Genomic DNA, 27,712 nt, shown 5'->3' with positions numbered 1-27,712 from the left:
AATTGCGGACTACCAAATACGTCGCATCCGAAGCTGATCAGCGAATCAGACACGAAGCTTCTATGCATCTTTCATACCGAAACAATTTGTCCACACGAGCTTACATTGTTTCACAGAACCAGTTTCATTTTGTTACCTATGTGCCACCACGGCTAAGTTGTTGGATGCTTTAATATTACTATCTCGTTCTCTCGTTTGCCAACACCGTTTGTTACTCAAATATGAGGTGATCAACAACATAAGACCTGTCACAAGTACTTCGTCGAATAAGTAGATCGGCTTGACCCTTTCTCGGTGCGAATCTTAGAAATTCTATAGTACATATCGTTTAAGTTGTCGTCTATTGAGTTGCGAGATGAGCGACACGCAGCCGGATTGGTTGAGGCGCAGCGGCAAACGGGAATGTCAGTCAGCAACCTTGTCCTGTAAAAACATGGGGTCGAATTTCTAATGTAAAAACCACCCCAGAAGACCCATCGTTTGATTGTTCCATTATCTTCAGGTATAAGCTTACTCGCTTATTCTATAATTATAAACAAGAAGTGAAAACATAATCTAGTCATTGCATAAAGAACCATGAACCTGTCTTAGCATTTGGAACTATCCAACTACTAACAGGGCTGGGGTCATGTTGTCTTGTATTATATAAGTTAGGTATTTGCATACTTTCAAGGCCGCTCCTTAATAAAAAGGGGCTTGGTTTATAATGCTTAAGTAAAATGTTAGGAGAGAAGAGTAATAGCTGGAAAGGTAAAGTTTGAATAGAGTATTATCTACTTGTTTTCAACCTCTCAAATACGTACGTACACGTCGATATTTATATCACAATGTATGTAAAAATTATGTAGGTATATACTTTAAGATCTTAACTTAGTAGGTATCCCTATATTCAAAGCGCAATCATTCCTTCTCAGGCACGATGAGATAGACTGTTCGGTCTACTATCGTCTAGCCACTCCATCTTCTTTTTGCTAGAAAGCCCATCACGGCTGCTTCTGAGCTAGTCGCTATCAAATAACCTAGTGGCTTAGAGTGCTAATCGTTCTCTTTCTTTAATATTTCAAAGGGGGTTTAAACTTTAATATGGATTAGGCTATCAATGAAAGGGGGGCGAATGGTTACTTGGAACACCGTACTATACAATAGTGAACTGCGTCCGAGTGCACTTGCATATATGCTATTGGTGTCGCTATTAATCCAACTTATGCGCCCCGCCGGTGTATTCTTTAGCCTTGTGTAAGTCTCAGGTATCGATCCAGTCAGTGTCCAGGTATGGTGTATGAGGAACATCGGTAGGCGCTGCGGTAAGACTTTGTAAATTTCGAGGGGACGGATATAAGAATCAGATAAACATCAAGACATAGATCAACTTAAAACCCATAATTCATTGCTAATTAAACTCGCGAGATACCTGATCTACACCACATATTGTATAACAGCTGCTTTCAAGCCTTGACCATTTCCTCCAATATGATACACCCAACACCATAAGTCATAAGTCATATCTTGTCGTTCCCTGTCAAGAGTACTGATACAAGCAAGTTGCCACCGAAGCCAGTATTCTGTTGTTGTAATTCCACAAGTCTCTGCCCTAAAATCATGCAGGCACCAACCTGGTGGGCGCCGATATGTCGGTTAATTAGGTAGGTAGGTATTATAAACCCGACGCCCCAGTCAAATACGACAATCCATCATACAATTCCTGCAATAACAGCCATCACAGCGCCGTAAAGACCAACACAAATAGAAAGCTCCCAGGTCCGGACAGCGACGATACCCCCTTGGATTAGAGCTCCCAGGATACCAAGACCCACCAGGAATACCACTGTCAGTCTGCCTAGATATCCCGGTATGATTAAAAATGTCAAAATCGGCAGAATCACAGACACCGTGATCCCTATAGACAGGGGGACGATTGGTGACTCTTCATACATGCTGATGACGGTCTCGGTACCGATTTCCTCTTGTCGGTAAGGCGAGGTAGGCCGAGACTTGATAGGGGATGGAATAGGAGACACGCTTCTATGTTCGCCAATGGGGTAGTCGTGATGTGGGATTGGGGTCGGAATGGGATCCTCGTCAACCACTTCTTGATATTCGTAACTCGGACATACCAAGTCATCCGTCTGATCAAGGAAACGGGTCTCGACCTCGGCGATTGGGGCATGGGTTGCAAGATAGCTGCGATACTCATGTATGTCTTCCATAGTTGGGGCCGGCATCCCCTGCGTATCTTTAAATGATGATAGTATACGGTCTAAATAACAACTTGTATGAGTATATTGTGCTTTGCTGATAAAGGACGCGTGGTTAGAGAACTTACTGTACTGGTCCAGCTTAAAAGCGATCTTACCGAGGATATCGGTCTTGTGCCAATGGAGCTCGCCACTAGCCATATACTCTGCTCTTCGCGATGCTGGAAAGATGCAATTCGGCAAACGTCTAGATTGCGTATCCGCTGCGTCAAGTCGATGAAGTTGCTCTTCTAGCTCGCAAAGTTCATCTTGAAGATACAGTAACAGCCGATGATTTAATGTCTCAAATCTACGATAAATAGGTCGGAGATTGTTGGCATGATCGGATGAAGACGTAGATATTTTCGAGGCGAGAAGCTGATAACCTGTGACTGGCAATCTCTCGGCCCTTGGAGCGTGTTGCGGCCGGCCTCGGCTAGGCTCTCGCGGTGCGAAATCTCCTGGTGGTCCATGCGAATGCTCAGAGTTTCCCCGAGGGTTCTCTGTAAAGTCGTAGCTACGCTTCCTATTCTCGGTTCCCGCTGGTCGAGTTCCGTTGTGTGGTGGCGGATGACCCTCATCGTTTGCCTCAGGACCACGCTCTGGACTGGTGCTTCGGTCGGTCTCATGCTCACCAGTTAGCTCCGAGGTATCGTCTCTAAAGTTACTCGATACCGAGGATGCACTACGCATCGAGGGCGATTGGCCTTGAATAGAGGTTGGCGATCGACTGGCAGCTTCTTCCATTGATCTGCGAATGCTTTCCGGCGTGACTGTAGGAGAGTCCGAATCCAGAAAATTAAGCGCATTAGGTTGTTTGTTAGGGAACCTCTTTCGTCGAGAGCCCGCTTTTCCCGTAGCGTCCCGATTCATAAAAGGCTTTTCCGTGGCTGATGAAGCACTCTTATCTGAGCCCCCTGATCCAGCCTCGCTCGGGGCTACAGTCGCTAAACTCGTCGAGGCGACTGACGGGGAGTTTAAACGAGGAAGGGATTCGTTTTCCGATGCGATGTTGAGACGGGCGGCCTCTTGAGCGACGAAACCAACTCCCGGTTGGATAATTCCCGGTTCTTCGGTCAAGGTGGGAGTTAATGTGATCGGCCTGCCGGGACCCGGTATAGGATCAGTCGCGTTCAAGACGCTCGAAAACCTCCTATGGGCCTGGTTCGGATTGCCGTAGCTTATGATCGGAGTGGGCTGTTTGATATCAGTGTTACGTCTAGGCACGCTTCTCCTTGTGGATGGGGGGTAGGGATAACTGGGTTGGGTATGACCCTGATTATCAGCCATGTTGCGCTCAACGGCTCGCCAAGGGGTACCTCGATCGATCGCGGCCGGGACGGATGATGAACGATAATGTCTTGTGGACGACATCAGCAGGACTGTGCTTTTCGATCTTGAAAACTCTTAATGAAACGGATATTTGGCCCTACAGTGGGAAGAATAAAAGAAAAGATGCGAAAACAGCGTGAAACACGCATACCTCGCAGGGTCAATCTGCAGGTAACCGTCCATGAAGACGATGTAAGTATACGGAATTTTCTAATGGGACGCTAGCTTTGACGAACAGAATGATGACAAATATCCACGTTGGTATGTGGTAACCACGAGTCGAATTAGGAGGCTACTAAACGGCTATAGACGATTACTTGAAGAACATGTGGCCAGGCGCTGATGAGAGAGTACGGCGCTAAACGGCCATGGTAGAATTTTGAGACGCCAGAGGGCATACCACGAACTACGTGAAGGTATGTGGTCCTATGGGACGGCTCGATTGATATTAATGGAAAAAAGAGTTAAAGAGAGGAGACTCTGATGGGAAGGCAAGATATCCAGAAAAGGATACTGAGCAGCCCCCTATGGCCCCAAGTTGGTTAACCGACGCAGCAGTGGTATCCCAAACGATAACGAGGAGATCCCACCACACTGGTAGGTCGCATGGGAGTTGTCCAGATATGATACGATAAATGATTGGTTGGCTGGTCGAGAGATGTGAGTGACTGTGAGTGACGCGAATAAGTCTGGAAGTGATCACGGCCACATGGCGCATTCGGGTACGGTGATGAGCCGTAGTCGGCAGTCCCTTAATTTCGATTTGAGTCAATATCCATCCTTTAGAGGTTTTGCCATGCTTTCTATTTTCCAAATTGCGACGTCTGCGTCGATATGTCTGTATGTTCCAAATTTCCTTGTGATTTGGAGATGTAAGATGACGAAGGCCAGAAAATGATTTGGGCTTGAAGATGCGTTGAATGACAAGGATGAGCTCCATAAGGAATGTACTTGTACCCGCAGATCTGGCTCGGTGGTTGTTTAGTGGGGCTTTACAGCTCTTCAGCTCTTTCAGCGTCAAACGTCATAAGCCGTTGTTAGGTAAGGTTGATACTTTGCTGATAGGATAGCCGAGTTCACCCGACAAACAGTGTTGCCGATCCCTTGCAGACTGCAGGTGCCCGGACCCTTATCTGTGCGCTGTACGATAAGCTGTACAATACGATAAGCTGCGGGTAAAGTGAATATCAATTTCGAAATATCGAAGTCGAATCATCGGGCTTCCGTCGTCTCGTCTCGAGCTATAACATCCGCAATCGGTATTACTCACCTCGAGTAATCCGATATGCCGCGACTTCGATTCTCGACCTTAAGCAGGTATCTGTTTAATGGGAAAATATCCACACGAGGCTGTTTAAAATATCAAGCACAGACCATCCCTAGAGCTGTTCAAAATTCTATCCGGTCGACAGCCTTATGGTCTTCCCAGATCAGAGATGTTCACACCGAGTCTGCTTCTTCTCCCCTCTCCAATAATACGCCCTCTCCTGTTCATGTTCCCTTAAGGAAACAGTTGAAAGATGAAGCTAAGAAGCAAAAGGCTCTCGGAAAGAAGAAGAAAAAGAACGCGAGCAACCAAGTAGTGGACGGTTGGGAGTTGACCGTAGGAATTGAGATACATGCTCAGTTAAACACGGCCAAGAAGCTCTTCTCTCCTGCAACTACGTCATTCAACGATGACCCAAATTCTCACGTTGCGTTCTTTGATTTGGCTACGCCCGGTAGCCAGCCCATTTTTCAAAAGGAGACTCTTATCCCAGCACTAAGAGCTGCTCTAGCGCTCGACTGTAACATACAGAATGTAAGCAGGTTTGATAGGAAACACTATTTCCACTGGGATCAGCCGTCAGGCTACCAGATTACTCAGTACTACGAACCATTTGCGCGAGATGGTAGGATTATACTACAAGCTAGAGATGGAATCGCGGCAGAAGATGGCGATGGTGTCTCGGTCGGTATTAAGCAGATCCAGATGGAGCAGGACACAGCCAAAACTCTAGCACAGCCAGGTGAAGTTCATTGGATCGATTTCAATCGTGTTGGCATGCCCTTGATCGAGATTATTACTCTGCCCGATATTCACCATCCCGCCACCGCCGCTGCTTTGGTTAGGAAAGTTCAGGCCTTACTTAATGCCGCCGATTCTTGCATCTCGGGTATGGAGGCGGGTGGTCTACGTGCAGATGTGAACGTGTCCGTCCGAAGAAGCGATGATCCCTCCGCACCGCTAGGCCAGCGTACTGAAATCAAGAATCTAAGCAGCTTTAAGGCTGTTGAGGACGCTATTATCGCCGAGCGGGATAGACAGATTTCCGTTCTGGAGTCCGGTGGAAAAATCGAGAGCGAGACTCGCGGCTGGTCGATTGGGTCGACTGAGACTCGCCGACTACGTGGCAAAGAAGGCGAAGTTGACTATAGGTATATGCCAGATCCTGATCTGGCACCTGTTATTATTGGTAATGACCTGGTCAGCCACCTGCGAGAGGGCATGGGCGAACTCCCCGATGCTGAAGTCGATGAACTTATTCAACGCTTTGGGCTTACTCCTAAGGATGCACTTTCTTTAGTAGTGCTTGATGGAGGCAACCGAGTTGAATATTTCTGGAATGTCGTCGATCTTCTCACTAAACAATTTGGACCAGATGCCGCCTCTCCTGAATATCTATCCGGATACCAACTTGCTGCTAATTGGATCCTGCATGAGTTAGGTCGCCTAACGTCGGGCCGTAGTGAGGATGACGCTCAGGACTTGGGATTTACAGAAGAAGGCCAATGTGATCGTGTACCTGCCAAACACCTTGCCGACATCTTGTTATATCTATATCAACGCAAGATAACTGCAAAGGTAGCCAAGGAACTTCTATGGGCCGTTTTTCGCCGGAGAGTGCCAGATGAGTATGCCACGATAGACGCCGTTCTCGACGAGGAAAATCTATGGTTCGACGAGCTCAACGAAGACGAATATGTTCAGCTGGCATTGGATGCAGCGGAAGGACAGGATGAAGTTGTGAAGCAGTTTATAGATTATAAACAATATCCTCAAGGAAAGCTCATGTTCCTAGTTGGTCGAATGATCCGGCTAGGTGCTGAGGAGAGAATCGACCCAAAGGAGGCTGAGAGGGTCATGAAGCGTGTACTAGAAGACACTCTAGTTCCAGCTATTAAAGATTGAGACTAACCTCAATTTTTTATATCGTATAATCCTATTATATCAAGATACCCGCCCATATATGATTCAGAACTCTATATCCGAGCGAAGGCCGATTTACATGAGTCACGCAATCTTGGCAAGTCGAGCACGACATCTACATTAAATACACTGCATAAATACCTGTGTACTGAAACGTCCCTTTGTCAATCCGTTAGCTATCACAAAGGTAACCATCACCACGTTACAAAATGTCGTCTCCAACTACCCCGCTCGTTGATCACATCGTGATCCTGATCCCACATTCCTTCCTCTCCGCCCCGCCCTCTTGGTTTGCAGACCTATTCCACTTCTACCCCGGCGGCCAGCACTCCGATGGCCTAACCGAGAATACACTCGTTCTACTAGCCGACGGCTCATACCTCGAGTTCATCGCCTTTGTGCCGGGGATCGACCCCGCAAAGCGCGCCGCGCACCAATGGGGCAAGAAGGAGGAGGGCACGGTTGTGGATTGGGCGGTTACTCTGCCGTCCTCGTCTTCCCCTTCCTCCGTAGAAGGGGAAGCGGGGTTCCTGGAGCAGGAAAAACAGTTCCGCGAGATCCAGAAGAGGGTCCGCGATGCGAATGCCGGGATCGCGTATGGAGACCTACGGCGTGGAGGGAGAACTCGGCCTGATGGTGAGGTGTTGAAGTGGGGGGTTGCGTTCCCGAAGCACGATGACGGGGGTCCGGTTGAGCCGGGGACTGTGCCCTTTTGGTGCCTGGATGTTACGGCGCGGGATTTGCGGGTGCCGTATACTGATCCGGGAGTCACGAAACACCCGATTGGCGCGGTTGGAGTTGCGAAGGTTGAGGTTCTGCCTGGGAATCGAAAGACTGTTGAGAGTGCAGGGGTTGTCTACGATACCATTCTTGATACTAAGGGAACTGCGGAAACTGGAAAGGCGTGGAAGATCGGAAGTCCGGTTGGCGAGAAGGTTCATTCTGGGGGGGTCGTTCGTCTGGATACTCCGGATGGACCAGGTGCGGTTAACATATCGTTTTTCACGGATGATCCAAATCTAGTTGGGAAATCAGTGGGAGGTAAGGTTGATGCGGATCATAGCCTTACGTTCCACTTGGCGGCTGCATTTGATGGAAAGGTGTAAGATTAATAGATCATAGGTCATGTTAGACTTATAAATAATAGTAGAATGCGGCATATGTATACTCCAAGGATCTAATAACGTCTAGAAGATTTAGGCACTGATATAAATACTACCTCTTAAGATTGCCTAGGTGGTAGTCCCATGTTCGAAGGTGCGAGGGAGACACGATAGATTAGGTATATCCAATGACATCAAGTTTAAAATCGTTACATTAGGTAGGTAGGTACTTAGATCAAAAGCAGTGAGTGATCCACCATGTCTCCCTCGAAATTGAGTACGTAGGATTTATTAGATAGAGACTCGCTATTGAGAGTCGGGATCTTATTTCTCATTGGGGGCCGATATTGAGCGGGGGATTTCCGTCGTGGCCAAAGCCCAACCCTCCCTCTGTCGCAGGAAGCTTTCCACTCTCTCATGTCTGTTGAGGGTCGCCTTCTCGGTCTGACGCTGTCTCATATCGTGACTAATAGTCGCATGACTCTTCTCCCTCATTTCTTCGAAGTTCGTCGCGTTTGAATTTGCGCGGCGTGCTTGGCCCACACTTCCAACAACTACGAATATGCATAACACACCCGCAAATAGCTGGTTGGACATATAAACAGGACTTTGCTTTTCCTTCTTCCCGTCCCTTTGATTGTACCATCGTTCCCAATCCTCCCATGTGGCGTTCATGCTCGGATTTCCAGGAACGTCGCGCCAAGACCTGTCGACGGATCGGTAAAGATTTTCCATGGTTTGTATTCCACCCCATCCCGCGCCGTACAAATCGTAGGCTCGTCGCTTGGACGGGTCGCTAAGAATTTGATTTGCAGCGACGACTAACCGGTAACGCTCAAGCCGGGCGGAATGCGACAGCTTGTGAGCTGACACGTGATGGTGCCTATCGGGGTGATAGAGCTTGACTAATTCATAGAATTTGGTCTTGCTGTATGGCGCACTCTTTTGTTGGTCGAAGATCTCGTAGGGAGTGGGATGTGGCGACTCAGGCCAGGCATGCTCCTTAGAAAAGCCAGCCGACTTCTTGCGCCCGTCAGAAACCGTAGCATAGAATCGTTGACGCGAGGAGACGTGGCCGTGCTCTTGACACGGAGGCCGTCGCGTGTCCGTCCTACATGATGATGACGTTATGCCATAACAGGGGTGTGACGATGGAAGCAAGGCGGGAAGACTGGAGCAAAGGGCGAAAGTTGACTTCTTGAAGATCATAGTCTACAGGAGAAGGGCATCACACATGAAGCCCATTAGAAAAGGCCTCATGACGGAGAAATTAGACTGGTGGAAATAGGATCTCTAATAAAGACTCTAATAAAGAGGGATGAATTGGAAAGAGGCAATATTGAATTGAGTTTGGGTGTTGTTGTAAATGTTTGAAATGGCTCAAACCCGCTCAAGCCGACTGACCGATGCGTTCATGCGGTACGTAGATGACTTAAAATAGTCTTGCCGTTCAAGCCATCATAGGGGTCTCATTCGCTATAAGGTTAGCGCTAATTGATGCTATGCAGCTGGGATATTGCAGTCCCTGGCATTATGTAACGCTCTCTGCGCTTTGCCTCAGCCTCAAGGTTGCGGGGTCGTCTGGTCGTTCGGGAGGGCAGGAGGGTCCCGCAATGTCGGGACAATACCGGACCGGCACCGTGTGGCTCGTGCATGTTCCTAGGTTCTTACTACACAACTGCAGGCTTCTTTTCTCGGCTCGACCCCATTGAAAAACAATTTGTGGTGCGCATCAGATCAGATCAGATAAACAACCTCTTCCCCTTACAACGCAGAACCGGCCATTTTCACGAGGCACTTCTTTCCACACCCACAAACCACATCTGCATTCTTGCCTCTACCTCTTTCCTGCACACGAACCTCCACGAATATCTTTGAGTGCATCGCACATATTACTACAGCTCCCTTGATCTTCGTCCCTCCCCGTCGAAAGGACTCAGAGCTCACCCCAAAAACCCCTCCCTCGCGAATACACTATCAAAAACCTATTTCCGCTATTGACACAAGGTCATCTCGATCTTTTGTTATTCTCTACTCGCGATCAACCATTGAAACCGACTCGTTCATCTTTATACACCGCGTTATCTCGCCTCATACGAAAAGACCCCTCTAAATATCCCACTACGTGATTCCGTTTTTTTTTTACGCCTTAGGTGCTTAAAGCGTCGATCGTATCCATTATTTAGCCAGCTGGAATTTCCCTGGCTGCAGGAGTTACTATTTGGCGAAGGTACGTCTACGTGTCTGTACGCGGTACGGTTGTGGCGCTCCCACATTTGGCCTAAACTTCTTGTTGGAGCTATCTATGTTATTCGTTTTGGTCTTGTTCAGATGTCTCTCTCATTGGTGCCTTATTTAGGTGCTGAGAACGTCTCCTCATTAACAAGACCCGCTCTCTACTATTTTTGAATGCGCTTCTTTCTACCGCCTGTATGCTGAGTTGTTTGTCAAATTTAAACTGACCGATTTCTACGCTCTAGCATTGCTAAGCCCTTGACATACCCACCACTCTATCGATTTAAACAAACAGGAGGAAAGCTTCTATTCTCGTCCTAGACGCGCATACGAACGACCTTCTTCTGTACCAGCAAACAGTTCGCACCCACGCCTACATTCTAAATTAGGCATATGAAAATCTACTTTTCATAGAGCCTCGCGCCCCACTCACTCACACTGTTGCCTCCTACAACACTATCACCCTTTCCCTACTGTCTCTCAGCAGTGCATGGTACACGCTTGGAATCCAACGCTACCCCGTGAATTACATACAAATATCAGATCCACGAGTCTCTTTCACAGTCAGGCCTGACATTCATAGCAAAAATGACGGATGCTTTAACAGCGCAACTGAGGGCTTCAACCCTGAATGATGCCCCTCAGAATGAAGATTGGAAGAAGAGTCTCAACATCCCTACTCGTGACAACAGACAACAAACCGAGGTCTGTATTTGACTTGTTGGAAGGGCGAGAGACAAGCTAATTTGATCTCTAGGATGTAACAAACACTAAAGGTCTAGAATGGGAGAACTTCAATCTGAAGCGAGACCTACTAATGGGCATCTTTGAAGCTGGCTTTGAGAAACCATCACCTATCCAAGAAGAATCCATCCCGGTAGCCCTAACAGGACGAGATATCCTAGCAAGAGCCAAGAACGGTACCGGCAAGACAGCAGCTTTTGTCGTGCCCGCTCTAGAACGGATAAACCCGAAGGTCAACAAGATTCAGTGTTTAATATTGGTCCCTACACGAGAACTCGCAATGCAGACGTCTCAGGTCTGCAAGACCCTCGGCAAACACCTCGGAATCAACGTCATGGTCACAACTGGTGGTACTACTCTCCGCGATGATATTGTCCGTCTACAGGATCCCGTCCACATAGTAGTGGGCACTCCCGGCCGTATTCTCGACTTGGCAGGCAAGAATGTTGCTGATCTTAGCGAATGTCCCATGTTTATCATGGATGAAGCCGACAAGCTGCTTTCGATCGAATTTACCCCAGTCATCGAACAGCTGCTCCAGTTCCACCCTAAAGATCGCCAAATTATGCTCTTCTCGGCCACATTCCCCATGTCTGTTAAAGATTTCTCTGATAAGAATATGGATAGGCCTTATGAAATCAACCTGATGGACGAACTCACCCTGCGGGGTATCACGCAATACTACGCCTTCGTCGAAGAGAAGCAGAAGGTCCATTGTTTGAACACTCTCTTCTCTAAGCTCCAAATCAATCAGTCCATCATATTCTGTAACTCGACGAACCGTGTGGAACTGCTAGCCAAGAAGATAACAGAGCTTGGTTATTCATGTTTCTACAGTCACGCGAAGATGGCGCAGCATGCGCGAAACCGAGTGTTCCACGACTTCCGCAATGGCGTCTGCCGTAATCTTGTCTGTTCCGACCTCCTCACTCGTGGTATCGATATTCAGGCGGTGAATGTCGTTATCAACTTTGATTTCCCCAAGAATGCTGAAACCTACCTACACCGTATTGGACGATCTGGCCGGTACGGTCATCTTGGTTTGGCGATCAACCTGATCAACTGGGACGACAGGTTCAATCTGTACAATATCGAAAAAGATCTTGGCACGGAGATTCAGCCAATCCCTGCCACTATTGATAAGAGCCTTTATGTGTACGACAACCCCGAGAGTATCCCTCGTCCCGTCAACACGTACGCCCCGAAGCCCGCACACTCTGGCGATTTCCCTTCGCAGCAATCGAACAACATCCCGTCATCTCAGAATAGAGGACAAGGCTTCCAAAGTGGTCGTGGTGGTCATTTCAACGAGTCCCAGTCGTACCAATCCAACCGTGGAGTAGGCCGTGGCGGCGGTCGCGGTGGTAACCGAGGTCGTGGACGCGGTTACAACAACAATAACTATGGTGGCCGTGGTGGTGGTGGTGGTGGTGGTCGAGGTGGCCAGAATCAACCTCCGCAATAAGCTCGAACTATTTTTGAACGTGCTTAGACCCCACGCCAGAAACTCAACATTCACTGGAGTTTCTTGGGCTCCATCTCATTTGCACTGTACATATCTTCTGGATTCTTTTGCGATTTGTAACATACCCATTATGACTTCGTTGGTTCCTTGGCTTCCAATCGTTCCTCGATCTCGCGAAGGAGATTCTTTGAGCATTCGACGACATGAGACCGAGTTAGTTGACGTTTGGACGAACCGGGGAAGGGGAAAATTTTGGCGTCGGGCGTTTTTTTCCACCTGGATTCGGTGGTCGGCATCGGATAATTCTTCGGCGGCATAGGGGGTGTGCACTCGGTGACGAGGAATGACCACGAGGAGAGATTATATTATGTTGACGGACTCGTTTCTACCGTTGTCTCATAAGCATTTTTCCCTTTAACTACTCATCCCCCTCTCTATCAACCTTTGTTGAAGTTTTCGTATTCAACTTAGAGCAGAGTTTGGCGAGCATTGTCGCGAAACTCACCGTACCCGAGGACAGCAGATGCTAGGACAACAGAATACTTCTGTCTGGGCCCGGGCTGTTCAACCTACACAATTATTGCACTGCGTCGGTCCACCGCAGGAGCATTGGTACCATCAGTTGCAACATCTTCGACTCGGATTGCAATAAAAACCATTCAATATGGAGGAGGAATCGTCGTCTACAGATGGCCTTTCCGATTCACCCAATACAACTGACTGGCTAATATGTTTTGGAACTGTTCCTGGTTACTGGCGGCTCTTGTCTCCGTGGTCATGAGCTGTCACACTCTACCTATTGGTGCTTACTTGAAAATTTCTTGTGCATCAGGGGGCTCGAATGTACGTCCATAGTCGCACTTTCGCATTAGGATAGTGTTTTCACTATTCCGACAACCTCAGCTCCTGGGCAGTCTTGCAAGCATAGTAACACAGGCAGAAAAAAAGAGAAAAGAGAAAAAAAACCGATTTGGGAGGAAACGCTGGATGAGCTAGATGGCTTTTGAACTAGTCAATATGCCTCTTGGTAGGTATATAGGACTGGTGAGTTAGATAGTTTACTGAGCAAGATGTGGTGACTCCTAGTCACCATTTTCCTTTCACTTGTTTGCGTTCATTGATGTACCGTGACTATGTGCTGTGCTATCACCTAGTGCTATCACCTAGAGCTCCTCGCTATATATAATTCGGCATTGACATGGCTACAATCTTTTCCCTTTGATTCTTGCGCCAAGTACGATGAGATATATCATACCGAGCTTGTGGTAAATTTAAAGGGATGCAGGCGGAGAATCTCGAGGCGAAGCTTGCACTCTTCGGATGGAATGGAAGCCAGATGACATTGAGATATAGTCAAACAAGCTCAACTTAAAATTTGATGAATTCGTAGACACAAAACCAACTAAAAGAGAGATATACTTGGTGTAAATGGTAAGATATTAAGGATTGAAATATTAACATACTACTTATCTTCTTAAAAGCAACTACCTACTTGCAACTTAGGATTATGGAATTTAACCATACCTAGGTACCTAATGTGATACACTTGAAAAGGAGAAGATAGGCGATGGGTCTGCAAGCAATAAAATAGTTTTACTATTTTCTCAAAACCAATAGCATCCCTACTTGGTACTTTGCCCCCAAGAAGTAAATTAAAAGGAAAGAGGGAAAGAAAAAAAGCTTTTTGCTGGAGATATAGCTCCGGAAATAAATTTGTAGTTAGGTTAAGAAAGAGAAAATTGCCTGTTGAAAATCTGTGGAAATATTCGGCCGTAGACCAATCAAGTTCTTGCTTGTGTAGGAAGAGATTTCATAGCGGCAGGTCTCGCCCCTACGCGTTTGCACACGTGAATTTGAGCATGCAGCCACATGTACAGAAAAAACTTTATAAAGGTACCTTTTGTATGTACCTCCTAAGATACCTACCTACATACATATATTAAAGAATCATCAAAGATCAAAGAAGTTGTAGGAAGGTGTGAGTTGCTGCGGCTACCTTGCAATAAAATGACATTGACGCAAGTACCAATAAAAGCTAGAGCAATCTCACAATTTCTCAAACTACGTCCATTTTTCTTTCCATTACAACAACATATTGTCCGGTTTCAGCATAGAACTTTCACCATGACTATGCAAGAACCACAGGGTCATTCTCGTTTTCGCACGCGTGGAGGAGGTAAAAAGCGTGGGAATAATGCCCGAGGCTCAAGGCATATCTCAAATCATCCACGGTCAGCTGCGGCTAATGGCAATACTGAAGTTGATGGTTCGTACGCGCCTTCAACCTCGGAAACACCTCAAAATGTCACACCACAGAATGCCACTCCGAGAATCTCTGTGCCCGCAGATACTCCAACATTTGCAGAACTCGCGAAGGATAATCTGATTCATCCTGTCTTACTGCAAACATTATCGGAGGACTTGAAATTCAACCACATGACACCGGTACAAGCAGCCACCATCTACCCGCTTTTGAAGGAAGGCTGCGATGTTTTGGCACAAGCAAAGACTGGTACAGGAAAAACTATCGGCTTCCTGCTACCAGCCATCCAAAGAATGATGCATCGCCAGGGGAAATCGAGTAAAAACGTTTCTCTCCTTGTCATTTCACCCACCAGAGAGTTGGCAATGCAGATCGCGGAGGAGGCACGTGCCCTACTACAGCGTCTGGAGCAGTACAAGATCTGTATCGCCATTGGTGGTACAAACAAGGACACGGAAGAGAAACGCATTTTAAGAGGCTGCGATATTCTGATTGGTACTCCAGGTCGACTATATGATCATCTGAGTGGGGAAGATAGTAGGGTTGCCAGCATGCTACAAAGTCTTGACACGCTGGTGCTAGATGAAGCCGACAGACTTCTGGATATGGGCTTTTTGGACTCCCTAAAGAAGATTATTCAGTGCCTGCCGAACAGGGCCGTCCATCAGAGGCAATGCATGCTCTTCTCCGCAACTGTCCCGGGCCACGTCCAAAAAGTTTCCCAGCTGGTCCTGTCGAAGGACTATAAGTCTATCTCTACCATCGCAGAAGGTGAACTGAGCACGCACGAGCGCGTCCCTCAGCATCTCATTGTCGTCCCTACTTTCTCTGATATGGCAGCTGGATTACTCGGTGCACTACGACAAGAGCTTGCAGTTGTTGGCCCCGAAGCCTTCAAGGTGATAATATTTGTGCCTACCGCACGGCTAGTAGACTTTTACCTGGAAGTCCTACAGAAATCACCCGGTTTGCCGCCAGTCATGTCCCTCCATTCTCGAATGTCACAGAGCAAGAGGACGAACGTTACTGAAGAGTTCCGTCGAGCTCAAAGCGGTATCCTAGTGGCAACAGATGTCATCGCTCGAGGTATGGACTTTCCTTCGGTAACAAACGTCTTCCAAGCAGGCATCCCTTCCGATAGGGAATCCTATATTCATCGGCTGGGGCGAACTGCCCGTGCAGGCGCGGAAGGAAAAGGCACCTTCATTATCACGTCTCACGAGACCTCATTCGCAAAGCAAACACTAAATAACATTACGTTTGTGGAAACACCCGCCGACTTAAGCGCCCGCGAGGATGTATCGGAAATTGCTACGAGACTCGATCCAGAAACCCAAGCGAAAGCATATCAAGGCTGGCTTGGTTACTACAAGACCTACGTCAAGCCACTGAACTGGGATACCGCCCGACTTGTCCGCGAAGCGAACGAGTTTGCGCTAAATGGTCTTGGAGCGGCCGAGGTTCCACCGCTGCAGAAGAGCACAATTGGGAAAATGGGTTTGAAGGGCGTCAAAGGACTTGTGATTGGCCCGGACATTCGAAACTTGAACATGCAGAAGCGCGAACGGAATGGCGGCAATGAGAGCGACATTGGTAGCAGACAACCGTCCAAGCGACCTCAGAGGAGAGGATGAAAGATATCTCCCAGCAGGCCGTTCTTGCAATCATCAAAGTACCTAAGTAACAATGCGAGCAGGTATCCCATGATACCAAGGCAGATGTGAAGTATCATCAATCTTCAGGATTCCGAATTCGATCAACTATCACGTTTGCAAACCTCAAGAGACTTGGTAAGTTCTACTACAGTCTGTTTCGAGCATTCGCAACAACAGGTGCTTACCACCTAACAGTGATAAAAGAGGAACACTATTATTGGCTAGTCTACGTAGCATTTACGGTCATCTTAGCCGTCTTGTGGTAGCATAATAAAATTGTATAACAGTTGACATAATGCATCCCCTCGTTAATAGCAATGGGGGCTAATCGTTGTACTTCTATAGCTATTAATCTAAACTGCTAATAATAACGCCCAAAGGGGACCTATAGGAAATTTGTGATAGGTAAGCCTATAAGATAAGTGACTGTATTGAAGCTGAAGATAGGTATCTCAGGTCTTTATCTAACTGTGACGCGCAAGCAGAGTCCATGATGTCCACCCTTCTTTCTCTAGCTGGCGTCCTAGCTTAAAACTATATCGACTTGTCTCTCAGATATGTCTTCGTCTATCTAAGCCACACACGCCTCTTACACCATGCTTCCTCTAAACTCAACGGCTCATACGTATCCGCTTCACTCCCCCTTCAATCATCGCACCCGAAATGGTCTTCGTCATAGTAATAGTTCGACACTGGGAATTTACGCGAGGAACTGGTGTAACCGTCGAGTAAGCCCAGATGGTCACCGTAGCAGTAGTCGTCTTTTACGACGAGGGCTTTTTTGTATCGTTTAAGTAGACGAGGGTGTTGGAGCTTGGACCTTTTCAGTCTAAGTAGGTAGGTAACTACTGAATTGATCCTGCTCAATTAGAGTTATATGTTATATATGAATTGAATTAGGTGTGTTAAGATTGCCTTTGGGTGCGTGGTGTTTTATAGGAGTCTTCAACCCTAATGTCATGCTGTATCTCGTTCCATATCGTAATGTACATGCTTGCGTTCCTCCTATTTTTGGGTATTTATGTGTATCAACAAACCATCCCAACATCCCTTCATAGTCCGCGTGACTGACTCAACAGGCCTGTCTCAGGCTAGTGATATATCTCTCTACTTTCTCTATGCGGGGACAAAGTCGTGAAAGGTCTGATGTCCGATGATAGCTCTAGAGAATCCGTTCTTTCGATATCGGGTAGCTGGGGAGCCAGTTCCTGTATCTCTTCATATGGGTCCTTAGCATATACCCGATCTATCGCATAATCTACGAGCGACACGCGGGAATAAGTCGGGCTCGGCTGCTTTAGACGGTCTTGAACCATGTCCGTCTCTATAAACGATATATTGGGATATTGGTTGAACCTAGCATTACCGTTTCCTTTACCACTTCCACGCCCACTTCCGCTTCCATCTCCGCTTGGTGTTTTATCAAGGTTATAATTATCACTCCCGGACTTTCGTCGCCGAGTCAAGAGGCTGCTGATCTTGACGATGAGGTACGACTGCGCTATTTGGATGGCAAGGGGTCTGAATATGGGCAGGCTAGCGCACAATATAGCTATGCTGGTATGCAAGGCCGCCCATATTTCGGTATTGGCGTAAGACAGCGCCCGCCTTCCCGGCTGGTAAGCGAGGACAGTTTTGGCGATGCCAGAACCTATGGAGCTAGATGGTCGTTAGGAAGGTAATCAGAGAAGAAGTACCTAGATGAGGGGGACGTACAAAGCTCCTAATAAGAAGATCCCTGATACGACGAATTTCTGTCTCAGCGAATAGTGCATCCTCAACACCACGCTTAAGGGCAAGGTCAGGATCCAGGTGTCGAGAAGAATCTCGCATACCCCGGCCGCCATCCAGTAGACATTGAAATTGATACAATACTTGGGATCGTTTAGAGTACTATTCAGTCCGGTTTCGAGATCCTTGCACTTCCGCAATGCGGCAACGGTACACCCGAACCACCAGCCGATAACCAAGGCGCTCACGACGAATAGCTGGTACCGAAAGACATCGCTGATGGCGAAGATACGGTGGTACATGACTAGTACTCCCATCTTAGTAGCACCGGCGACGGTGAAATAGAGGATGGTAGAGGCATAGGATAGTCTAATGTATAGATGATCTAAGGACGAGTAGACATAGTCCTTATTCGTGTTATCCGATGCACGAAGTCCGTTCGGGTTGACAGAGTTACCCCAGATGACTAGCACCACTGTCGTCAGAGAAGTGATAAGGGCGAATAGAATTAACCAGTCGTCGGCTTTCAATCCGGCGCGGGTGAAAATACGGGTGTAGAAGCGGAGCACAACCGAAAGTATAGTCAGTACGATGACGAACCCATTGATACCCCACGTGGCGTTGTGCCGACTATCGTAGGTGGACTGTTGAGCGGAAGCCATCGTTTTATTCCCTAATTAGCTCCCGTGCTAGAAATATCGATATACCTATCGATGAAGATGATGTCGTTATGGTTGAAAATATATCGGTTTTCTTGTCCCCTACAGGAACAAACCGTCGAGCAGTCTATTACACTGCTGTGCTATCAAGGCATGTTGTGAGAGAAGTTTGAAAAGCGTGAGATTACATAGCTCGCGCAATTGTAAGCTACAGCTACAGCTACAAGGCAGAATTTCCCAAGTATCCTCGAGGCCTGCAGATCTCAGGAGGCAGGGGGCGTAATATTTAGCCGTCCATCGCTATTACAGCCAAAGTCGTGGCGGCCCCCAACGTTACGCTGTCGGTGGCAGAATGCCTATCATGATTTTCTAGATGAAAAGCTGGACCTGTCATCTTTTAGATCTCGCCTCTAAGAGATGGGATAGAATGTTGCTATCAATCTACGCCTATAGCGATGGATTAGTATATCGGATAGTATGACTACCATTATTCGTAGAAGAGTATAATAAACCGCAAACTAAGACAAGCCATCGAGACTTGGAGACGAGAATAAACTAAAAGTCGAAGATATTTAGATCTTGTTATGTGGTATACGTGTGGTGTGTATTGATTGGGAGAGAAGGATTTGGATCCTTTTCTCGTGTGTTACTTACGTAAGAAAATAGTATGCCGTAACTAACTTAATTCAAGATTAGAATCCCACAGCCATGTCTTTGTTTTTCCTTGGCTATTCTATATACGATGATATACTCTCATCCAATAGCATGATTAGATGTGATTTGTAAAAACGACGTTGAAAGTACAAAGAAATTAAATTTAGGACGCAGCAGTGTTTAAAATATTTGTATATGAGATTTGATTGGCTAGTTCCTTTTTTGGTGTGAACGGTGGGGTAGGGCTGAATCCGGGACGATAGCTGGAGTTGGTCTAGCTCTAATGATCTGCTAGATCCGTACCTTAATAAGCTAAATACCGTGTATAGTAAGCTTGATACTGTTTATACGCACTGAGTATACACAAATACTTAACCTAGACCTTTTCCTACCTTTACCTTTTTTAGGTTAAGTTAGTCACCGAGTTTGCTACTGCTACCTACCTACAGGCTACACTATGTATACCAGGTAGGCTAATACCAGGTAGTAGAATGAGGCGAACCACTAAAGATAACTAAACAACCACTAAGGCAATGCTGCCCAACTCTGAAATCTGCCGGTCTCACATGCTCAACTTTGGACGTTCCAGACACCTCACCAAATGCAGAACTATCGTAGTCTCAACCAAAGTAAAAGATAATAAAAAATATTCGCCTCATTCTTGTCGATGAAAGAAGAAGGCACTCAAAGTGATGGGCAGGTATAATTCCCTTTTCGTCTCCTTATACTTTTCTAGCTGCTTCTTAGCATTCCTTTCCTAGATCGTCTGATCGTTTAATGTGACCTCTTGGTTGATAGATACTCTCTTGTCACCAATGGCCAGAACGGTTTCGGCCTGTATACGGCTTGTAAACCGACTTCCGTGATAGCATAGTCTCGTAAAGATATGAGCAAGTCACGGGAACGTCCGGCTTATAACCCGGTGCGGTACTACTTACGGTACTACTCACGTTATTACTCACGGTATTTACACCGACATGACCTCCGAGAGTCGGGTTTTACCCGATGACTCACCCGGAAGTCCGTTCACTTGACCTCTATCCATGTCACCGCGGGTATGATTGCGGTGCCCGAGTCGGTGCGCGAGATGATAGAGGCTGGGCCGTAAGGAACCGCGGTTCGAGCGGCACCAGTCTGCTTATACATGAAGCAGAAGCAGCTCTTCCTTTGTCTACATGACGCATACTGCGCCCCACGTTTGGCGACTACCATCGCCAGCGAAGCTATGATTCGTATATAACGGAGGAGAACCAACCGCTCACCCAATCCTCACCGAGATCGGCGGCGGGTCTGCGGACCAGAAAGCGCTTCACCCAGGCTCTCAAGGGTGGCGACCAGATCCGAGTCCCAACTCCGGCTCTTATCAGGGCTGGTCATGATGTGCTTTCTGGGGCGCAGTGCGAATGAAAGCATGTGAAGAGGGCCATGGTGGGACATGATGCTAAGCTGATGAGCTGGTGTTGGTCAATTATCGTCACGATGGCACCGATAGTGGGATAAAAGACGTCAAGGTTATGGGGAAAATGAACGAGAGAGAATGGGTTCAGTCGGATCTCGAAGGAAGAATGGATGCCTAGTGCTGGTGGAGATTAGTTACGTTTGAACGATGGGGCCTGCGGAGAGGTGGATTCTCGATGCAGGGACCACAGCTAGGGGTGGTAAAAGCCCAATGGCCTTGCTGAACTGGCGACGAAAGCCAGTCAAGCAGTCAGGCCAGCCTCTCGACAGTGGGCGAGACGCGGTATGCACGGTTTGGGCATACCGGGGGGCCCTGTACTGGCTATCATACGGTGAGCCAGATCATCGTATGTACCTATTCCCTCCTGCTTGGATTAGAAGAAGTTATCAGGAATCCAATTGATGCGCTCTGTATCAACTAAGCGGGTCGGAGGGAAGGTAGATCACTCCGAATCGTAGCATAGGTTGCCGAATTTGAAATATTAACTAGTTAAAGGAAGAGATGATCATATTACGCAAATCGAACCAGTTGTTTTTGGAGATTTGTCTTGGGTATTGTAGACTTGATTTTTACTTCATCAATTGTAAGATGGTGGAGAATGGATTGGATAAGATACATAGTATGCATGATATGCACAAAGAATAGAGGGAGAGGTTGGGTTGAGGCGGTAAGTCGATAGTGTAAGTGATACACTACCTAAGTAGTTAAGTAGTAACTAAGTAAGGTTAGTAACTATGTAAGTAGTAAGTATAACTGCATTAATTAGTAAAAAAACGTTTAACGATAACAGGAAAAATAATAATGATACGATCTTTCCCCCCCAATCGTATGCGTTCCATATGCATCAACCCATGTGATCCTCTAATGATCCCTAGTTATTCTTATCCACTCTTCCTTCTTTTCCCAGTCGCGGCTTCGCCTCTGCGCGTGCCACATCGCGAACCTAACTCGAAGCATTCGTGGCCGTTTAGTCCAAGACCCGCCTATTGGTTTTGACGGCTGCCAACTCGACAACGATGCTTTTGCGTTTCGGGCTCGAAACACCGTGCGTCCATGTGTCGGGGGGATAGTCCCGTTAGACAAGAGCATGTCAATGCAAATGAAGCAGCCAATAAGAAGACGAGACGGGATATGCTACATGCAGGCGTTACAGCTCATCGCTGTGAGGTGGCGGGAACAGTAGACACATGGCTGGCATTAGCAGAATGAAAATTATGAAAGGAAAAAAAAAAAAGAAAAGGAAAAATGCATCTTGTATGGGCCCTGGGGAAATATTATGGAGCCAGATCAAGGTATAATAATATGTCTGGTCCTGTCATGGCGATATTAGAGGAATTGGGATTTAGTAGACTCAAAAATACGTCAAAGATCAAAAGGTAAAGTCATCATTTCCGACTGGTTGTTTCTTCTACTTCTTCTATCCAGACGAGTCTATATTCAGTCAGATATACAATACAGACTAACACACCGAATAGAAGCAGAAGAAGAAGAATAGAGAGCTCACAATGGCTTTCTCGCTGACTTCGAAGCAAATCGAGCTTCGCGGCTCGTGGCTCGTCGCCTCGGTGCGAAAACCTGAAGATGGCTCTTGGACCTTCTCCAGACTCAACCTCAACGAACACATTGGAAACAATAATGGTACCTTCGATATCACCATGGACCGTTGGCACAATTCCGCTCAGGAATGGTCGGTCCACCTTCGCGGTCCATACCTGTATGCTCGACTGCGAACTATATCTGGTGCATATGCCGAGGAGTCATGCATCAATCTAGATCTGTTCGTCAGGAATCGGGACGGCGTCCTCGAGTTCCAGCAGCTGTATGTTTTTATTTTATTTAATTTAATTCACCAACTAAGAGTCGGAGTTATTATGACGAATATCAGTAACTAATTGTTCCGTAGCGGCGATTCCCTTCTACTCTACACCGCGGGCTTGACGCTCGATAACGCCATTCTGCGGGGCCTGGTCGTCGGCAGGGATGGCAAGTTCCACACGTCGGAGATCGATCTCGACGAGTACTACGGCAACATCGGCGGCAAGTTCGAAGTCGACGAGAGGCATTACTCACGATCTGGTCGTAACTTTAGCCTCCAACGGGACTCGAATAGCCTCAGGCTCACCGGCGAACTCCAGGATTACGAAGGTGTCCATCACCCGGCCGAGATAGACCTCAGCACCTGTGTCGTGAACCGGAAGGGACGCCTAAGCTTTTCCAAGCCGTATGTTTGTCACTATGTATTACAGGCCTTTGCCCGTCTTGTCCTGGCTCCGCTCCCCTCCACGTATTTAAGCCTGTGTTATGAGTTCAAGTCTAGTATAGGTAGCTTACCATTTCTTTCCAGTGCCGACTCTATCGAGAGGGAACATTGGACGAGCGTTGTCGCTGAACAAGTCCCAGTCTTCGGACCCGCCATCGCCGGTTTACATCGTTCTCACGACGAGAGCCGAACTGAGGTTAGTCAATTCACCTAATCCCTATCCATTCAGCATTCAGATAAGTTGCTAACCAGTGTTGAATATTTAGAACCAGTGCTATTACGAAATAGCAACCAGCACAAATTCAGCTACCTTCACAATTGGTGTTGCTATCGGCGCTTTCATCGGGCGCGCCTGTGAAAGCCCAATCATTGGAACAGTCCTCGGAGCTGCACTCAGCAACTCTGCCGATGTTTTCGTCGAGGACCAGATCGCCAACTCGATTGAAGATCCCCACGCTCGAAGCCAGATCCAAGAGGCCAAGCTGGGAAGCTTTGTCTCCGAGGCTCTCCGCAACTTAATTGCTACGGAGCAAACTACTGCAGCTGCTGAATTCCTCAGCGCCTCTTTCAACCCTGAGATCGATGTATGGAAGAAGGGACTCACAGCTTGGCTCGAGAAGCAAAACTTGAACCTCCTTGCTGACCTTTCCCTATACGCCACCATGAAGAAGTAAGAATTTCTTCCATAAATGATTCAATTTAACTACACATAACTAACACAATGTACAGGGTCTTCAAGCAATTGCAAGGCGAAACCATCGAGGAATGGCAAAACACACTCCTAGAGGTGGAGAGCCTGAAGCAGCGCACCCAGACTCTGGAATTCAAGCCAGAAGACCCCCCTGTGGTCATAGTGGAGGAGCCCGAGGTTGTTGAGCCCGAGGCCGCCGAGGCTCCCGAGACAGCAACCGAAGCCGAAGCATCAAATGAAGCCGAAGCTACAAACAAGACTGACGGAACCAGCGAGCTCGACGCAGCCGACAAGGCCCCAGAAACCAACGGTGCCGAAGCCCCAGCCGAAGCTGCTGAGCCCGCAACAACCGAGGCCACGACAACTGAACCCGCAAAGGCCGCACCCGCACCCGCACCCGCACCCGAGACCTCGAACACAGCAAGCAGTTCCACGCGCGCCAGCTTCGACAAGTCGGTTCACAAGGACGTCTCCAAGAACGGGTCCAAGACCAACGTTCCCAGCTCTACCAACCCCAACGTGTCGACCAAGCGCTGGCACAGCGTCATCGGCATCCCAGTCTGGCGCAAGAGTTGGTCGCGGCCGCGACAGCAGCGCGTCGTATGACTAGATGATCCTTTCACGAACGAGGGTTATCGGCACTATACCTACGACGCTTGTTAGTTAGTTACCTAACTTACCGACTTGATTTGATTTGATGATACGAGACCACACACACGCACGACACGGATACGAAGGCACGTAAAGGCCTGCAGGCAGGGAAGACATGAAACGAAACAACGAAACGAAACGAAACGGACAACTTTCGGGATAGTTACGCATGCATATATGGAAATTATACATAACGAACACAAACACAAACACAAACACCATCAAATACCACGTCCTCCAAGATTGAGGCGCAGCGCGGGGACTTACAAGCAAACCATCAAACACAAACAAATCTTTTTTCATGGCTGGCTGGCGTTATTATATTTACTGTCGTTTCATCCCATTCATCCATCTATCTACCATTCATCTGTATAAATACTAGGGCACAGGGAAATACGGCACAAACCACAATCACCACCACAACAACATCATCATCATCATCCAGAGAGAGTGAGAGAGTGAGAGTTACAACGGTCTTGTTTTGATTTCATACCATTTACCAAATCAGGTATCTAGAGGAGTTGCACGCGTCCGCCGAATCACCACGGCCGAAACAAAAACTCCAAGTTCTGCAAAGAATAGTCATTTTCGAGTTTAGCTGGGTTATTATGCGAGGGAGGTCTCCGGGAGGGAAAGGGGGAAACAGAGTAGTTTAGTTTTTTATTTTATACACCCAAATCAGTCGTGCTTGATCAAACCGCAGTCTCATTACTTTACTTCTCTCGTCCCGTCTCGTCTCGACTTGTCTCGCCTTGTCTTTCTACCTAACCTTTGTACAGTACATGCTTGAAATGAACCCGTAAAGCTTGTCGAGTCCTATTTCGATGAGTCTAACCTAGAGGTACTCCGAGAAAAGAGACAATAAAATAAAAACTAAAACTAGAAAGTCTCCGTAACGCCCATGCTATGCAGTATGCAGTATCGAGCCCATCCCATGCTGCGCTAATCAGGTGGCAACAATCTAGATAGGTATTATCAAACAGAAAAAGGAACTACGCCAATCAATCCTCTTTAACCCTGCTGCGGGTGTGGTTGGATTCCAGCCGATCCGGGCACCGGTTCGCTCCCCGAGGGCAGAGAGCGCATACGAGCAGAGCGCATGCGTGCACGCCACAACCCATCCCATTAGACATTATGTCCTAAAAGTTCTTGTGCTGCACGGTGCTGTTGCGGGCGCCCGGTCGGAGATCATGCACGTCGAACTCCAGCTTGTCAGTCTCGTAAACGTGACCCGGTGGAGACTGTGCCTTCGTATACAGGTTATCCATAGCGTGTGGGTGGAAAGTGCTGGTCTGTGTGCAGCCAAGGATGTAGTCTAAACCAGGAGGCTTGGTGAGGCGGAATATGCCATAACTATAAATAACCTGTTAGCAATTACATGGGCGGTGAAAGAGGGGAACTTACGAAGGCTCAAAACTCGGAGCACAGACGATAGCTATGCTCTCCGGCATCATGATCTGATAGCCAGACTGGGTATGCAGGTCCCTAGAACTCATGAAACAGGTTTGGGTTGGGTGCGTGTGAATCCAACCTAATATTATTAGGTCATTGTCCATACAGTACTCCAGCATGGTGTTTTCATTTTCCGTCTCGCACGTATCCGAGGTGCTGGTCTGCTCGGGAATTAATAGACAGCGTACGAACAAGGCGTTCTTAACGGCGGTTCCGCAGAGGATACCGCACATCTCGAGGCCACGCCGAGTGTTTTCCGCAGCGATGGATAGGAATCGGTTGCGTAATTGACTAGGTAAGAAGACGGAACGGAGTGGTTCACCGCTCTCGAGGTAGGCCGCCGGTTTAAATGTAAGGCGTTGCTGTTCCTTCTGGGGCACAGGAGGCTCTTCACGTATCTTAGGTGGAAGAGTAGGGAGTTCTTGAGATGTCTCTGGAGTTGGGAGCGCCCTTTCGGGGGATGTGTGTATTTTAGCAGGGGGCTCTGGTGCATGAGTATGGCTCGGACTAGTCTCAGGCCGGCGAAAGATCTCTTCTTTGGGTGGTCGGAGAGGTTGAGGAGTTGACGGTTTTCTGGCATGGGCGTGCTCGGCTTCGTATTGAATAGGCTGGGACGGGGAGATAGATGGGTATCGATAGCTTGTTGAAGGACTCGCTATTGACGAAGGGCGCGAATGTTTTCGTGCATTGTTGTTTATGTAGTCACTCTCATCCCCATCTAACGTCTTCCTCACTGACTCCATCTGCCTCCGGAAGACTTCTTCATCTTCAGCTTGTTTATCAGCTAGCTCGGTCGTCCAGTTGTTCCAGAAGCCCGCGCCGCGTGTATCTTCCTCATGCGATACGCCGGTCTTTCTAGTCGCACCCCTATTTGTATCCCTGCGGCGAAACTCCCTCTCGGCCAGCTCAACTGCGAGATCCTGATAGTCACCGGCATTGAGTAATCGACGTGTGGAAGATAAGGCAGGGTCTCGGGATGCGCGCTCTTCGTATGTCAATGGCGACTTAGACTTGGGATGACTAGCCTCCTGCCTTTGACGTCCCTGTTTCCTAGACTGTGCCTCCCACGCATTATAATCCTGTTCGATAATTGGTTTAATCCTCTCGAGATTGGACATGACATCCCCGAGGGACTTGTACAATTCATTGAGAGCCCTTTTTTCCTCGGGAGCTTTAGCGCCGGGATGTTTGGGTAGTTTCTTCGTAACGAGGTCTAAATATCGCATATAGATGAGGTAGGCTTGAGCAAAGTTACCATCACTCAGATAGCTTCTACCCTAAGAAGAATCAAAAGTTAGTACTATATCGAAGGAGATAGGCCATGCATACAGGACGCTGTTTACCTCTAGGAATAGTGTGTTGGCAGTGCGCAGCCAAAACTTCAACGGTATAGCAGGATCCCACTTGAAGCCCTCTGCCTCACCAACTATCTCTTTAATAGCTAGTGGGCGGTTGGCAGACGGGAACGTGGGATTAGTTGGGGCCATCTTCGCATCATCTACACTGCTGCGCAGCAGGCTATACCCCAGGGAGTAAGTAATATAGCGAATAGAGCTTCATTCGATTTAGTGGATAAGTATTTATTATGTCTCGGCGTAGTATATGAGAGGAGCTCTTCTTTCCGGGTGCCTAGTATCAAGCTTGCGTGTTGGTTTGCGACGGGAAAAAAGGATGTTGATGTTGAAGGGAGACGCGGCTTGTAAACCCTTGTAAACCCTTGTGACCCTTCCCGCTACTAAGCGCTAGAAATTAGTTTTAGGTATCAAGGTTGTAACCTACATACCTAGGTAGGTACCTAAGATATGTACAATATGTATGGCAGGCACGGCGAAAGAGTGTAGGCGGGGTCGTATCGGAATGGCGGGGTACTCTGGAGATAAGTCGCAATTATATTTCTTTTTTTTTACATTTTGCAGTGCACAAAAGGCATGCCT

General features: G+C 47.6%; 9 protein-coding genes across 9 annotated transcripts; 5 read left to right on the top strand and 4 right to left on the bottom strand.

The window, feature by feature from the left end:
* Positions 1-1,691: 1,691 nt before the first annotated feature.
* Positions 1,692-3,524, bottom strand: F5Y00DRAFT_254704 (uncharacterized protein; the record flags this gene model as incomplete). The annotated part of the gene is made up of 2 exons (XM_048010203.1): positions 1,692-2,257; positions 2,324-3,524. 2 exons carry the CDS (start codon positions 3,522-3,524, stop codon positions 1,692-1,694), a joined length of 1,767 nt encoding a protein of 588 aa, XP_047862226.1.
* A 1,154-nt stretch (positions 3,525-4,678) lies between these two features.
* Positions 4,679-6,851, top strand: F5Y00DRAFT_146103 (GatB/GatE catalytic domain-containing protein). The gene has a single exon (XM_048004435.1). It carries the CDS (start codon positions 4,852-4,854, stop codon positions 6,736-6,738), a length of 1,887 nt encoding a protein of 628 aa, XP_047862225.1. The 5' UTR covers positions 4,679-4,851; the 3' UTR covers positions 6,739-6,851.
* A 1-nt stretch (position 6,852) lies between these two features.
* F5Y00DRAFT_146158 (glyoxalase-like domain-containing protein) lies at positions 6,853-8,023 on the top strand. Its single transcript, XM_048004436.1, has one exon. It carries the CDS (start codon positions 6,966-6,968, stop codon positions 7,860-7,862), a length of 897 nt encoding a protein of 298 aa, XP_047862224.1. The 5' UTR covers positions 6,853-6,965; the 3' UTR covers positions 7,863-8,023.
* On the bottom strand, positions 8,024-9,290 carry F5Y00DRAFT_146159 (uncharacterized protein). The gene has a single exon (XM_048004437.1). It carries the CDS (start codon positions 9,066-9,068, stop codon positions 8,184-8,186), a length of 885 nt encoding a protein of 294 aa, XP_047862223.1. The 5' UTR covers positions 9,069-9,290; the 3' UTR covers positions 8,024-8,183.
* A 795-nt stretch (positions 9,291-10,085) lies between these two features.
* Positions 10,086-12,325, top strand: F5Y00DRAFT_146161 (P-loop containing nucleoside triphosphate hydrolase protein). Its single transcript, XM_048004438.1, has 3 exons — positions 10,086-10,089; positions 10,340-10,799; positions 10,852-12,325. The coding sequence occupies exons 2-3, from the start codon at positions 10,683-10,685 to the stop codon at positions 12,301-12,303; spliced, it is 1,569 nt and encodes a 522-aa protein (XP_047862222.1). The 5' UTR covers positions 10,086-10,089; positions 10,340-10,682; the 3' UTR covers positions 12,304-12,325.
* Positions 12,326-14,427: 2,102 nt separating this feature from the next.
* F5Y00DRAFT_264673 (DEAD-domain-containing protein) lies at positions 14,428-16,200 on the top strand (the record flags this gene model as incomplete). Its single annotated transcript, XM_048011696.1, has 1 exon — positions 14,428-16,200. The coding sequence occupies one exon, from the start codon at positions 14,428-14,430 to the stop codon at positions 16,198-16,200; it is 1,773 nt and encodes a 590-aa protein (XP_047862221.1).
* Positions 16,201-17,312: 1,112 nt separating this feature from the next.
* Positions 17,313-18,614, bottom strand: F5Y00DRAFT_264672 (uncharacterized protein; the record flags this gene model as incomplete). Its single annotated transcript, XM_048011695.1, has 2 exons — positions 17,313-17,880; positions 17,938-18,614. 2 exons carry the CDS (start codon positions 18,612-18,614, stop codon positions 17,313-17,315), a joined length of 1,245 nt encoding a protein of 414 aa, XP_047862220.1.
* Positions 18,615-21,970: 3,356 nt separating this feature from the next.
* On the top strand, positions 21,971-24,310 carry F5Y00DRAFT_146001 (CNVH-domain-containing protein). Its single transcript, XM_048004434.1, has 6 exons — positions 21,971-22,100; positions 22,203-22,543; positions 22,628-22,945; positions 23,069-23,180; positions 23,251-23,654; positions 23,714-24,310. The coding sequence occupies exons 2-6, from the start codon at positions 22,230-22,232 to the stop codon at positions 24,279-24,281; spliced, it is 1,716 nt and encodes a 571-aa protein (XP_047862219.1). The 5' UTR covers positions 21,971-22,100; positions 22,203-22,229; the 3' UTR covers positions 24,282-24,310.
* A 730-nt stretch (positions 24,311-25,040) lies between these two features.
* F5Y00DRAFT_244150 (uncharacterized protein) lies at positions 25,041-27,641 on the bottom strand. Its single transcript, XM_048008786.1, has 3 exons — positions 27,122-27,641; positions 25,731-27,055; positions 25,041-25,679 (listed from the first exon to the last, which is right to left on the bottom strand). Exons 1-3 carry the CDS (start codon positions 27,263-27,265, stop codon positions 25,466-25,468), a joined length of 1,683 nt encoding a protein of 560 aa, XP_047862218.1. The 5' UTR covers positions 27,266-27,641; the 3' UTR covers positions 25,041-25,465.
* Positions 27,642-27,712: the final 71 nt, after the last annotated feature.

Source organism: Daldinia vernicosa (assembly GCF_022497035.1).
Source record: "Daldinia vernicosa strain CBS 139.73 unplaced genomic scaffold F5Y00scaffold_45, whole genome shotgun sequence".
Classification (NCBI taxonomy): Eukaryota; Fungi; Ascomycota; class Sordariomycetes; order Xylariales; family Hypoxylaceae; genus Daldinia; species Daldinia vernicosa.
The sequence above is the reverse complement of the archived record's forward strand: the minus strand, read 5'-3'. Positions and strand labels throughout refer to the sequence as shown.

Excerpts from the sequence above, each read along its gene's own strand:
- F5Y00DRAFT_146161 (XM_048004438.1), top strand. The coding sequence starts at position 10,683 with ATGACGGATGCTTTAACAGCGCAACTGAGGGCTTCAACCCTGAATGAT. Across the intron at positions 10,800-10,851 it reads ACAACAGACAACAAACCGAG|GATGTAACAAACACTAAAGG; the intron begins GTCTGTATTTGA and ends TTTGATCTCTAG.
- F5Y00DRAFT_146159 (XM_048004437.1), bottom strand. The coding sequence starts at position 9,068 with ATGATCTTCAAGAAGTCAACTTTCGCCCTTTGCTCCAGTCTTCCCGCC.
- F5Y00DRAFT_146001 (XM_048004434.1), top strand. The coding sequence starts at position 22,230 with ATGGCTTTCTCGCTGACTTCGAAGCAAATCGAGCTTCGCGGCTCGTGG. Across the intron at positions 22,544-22,627 it reads GTCCTCGAGTTCCAGCAGCT|CGGCGATTCCCTTCTACTCT; the intron begins GTATGTTTTTAT and ends ATTGTTCCGTAG. Across the intron at positions 22,946-23,068 it reads CGCCTAAGCTTTTCCAAGCC|TGCCGACTCTATCGAGAGGG; the intron begins GTATGTTTGTCA and ends ATTTCTTTCCAG.
- F5Y00DRAFT_146103 (XM_048004435.1), top strand. The coding sequence starts at position 4,852 with ATGCCGCGACTTCGATTCTCGACCTTAAGCAGGTATCTGTTTAATGGG.
- F5Y00DRAFT_244150 (XM_048008786.1), bottom strand. The coding sequence starts at position 27,265 with ATGGCCCCAACTAATCCCACGTTCCCGTCTGCCAACCGCCCACTAGCT. Across the intron at positions 27,056-27,121 it reads CCAACACACTATTCCTAGAG|GGTAGAAGCTATCTGAGTGA; the intron begins GTAAACAGCGTC and ends GATTCTTCTTAG. Across the intron at positions 25,680-25,730 it reads GCTCCGAGTTTTGAGCCTTC|TTATGGCATATTCCGCCTCA; the intron begins GTAAGTTCCCCT and ends GGTTATTTATAG.
- F5Y00DRAFT_146158 (XM_048004436.1), top strand. The coding sequence starts at position 6,966 with ATGTCGTCTCCAACTACCCCGCTCGTTGATCACATCGTGATCCTGATC.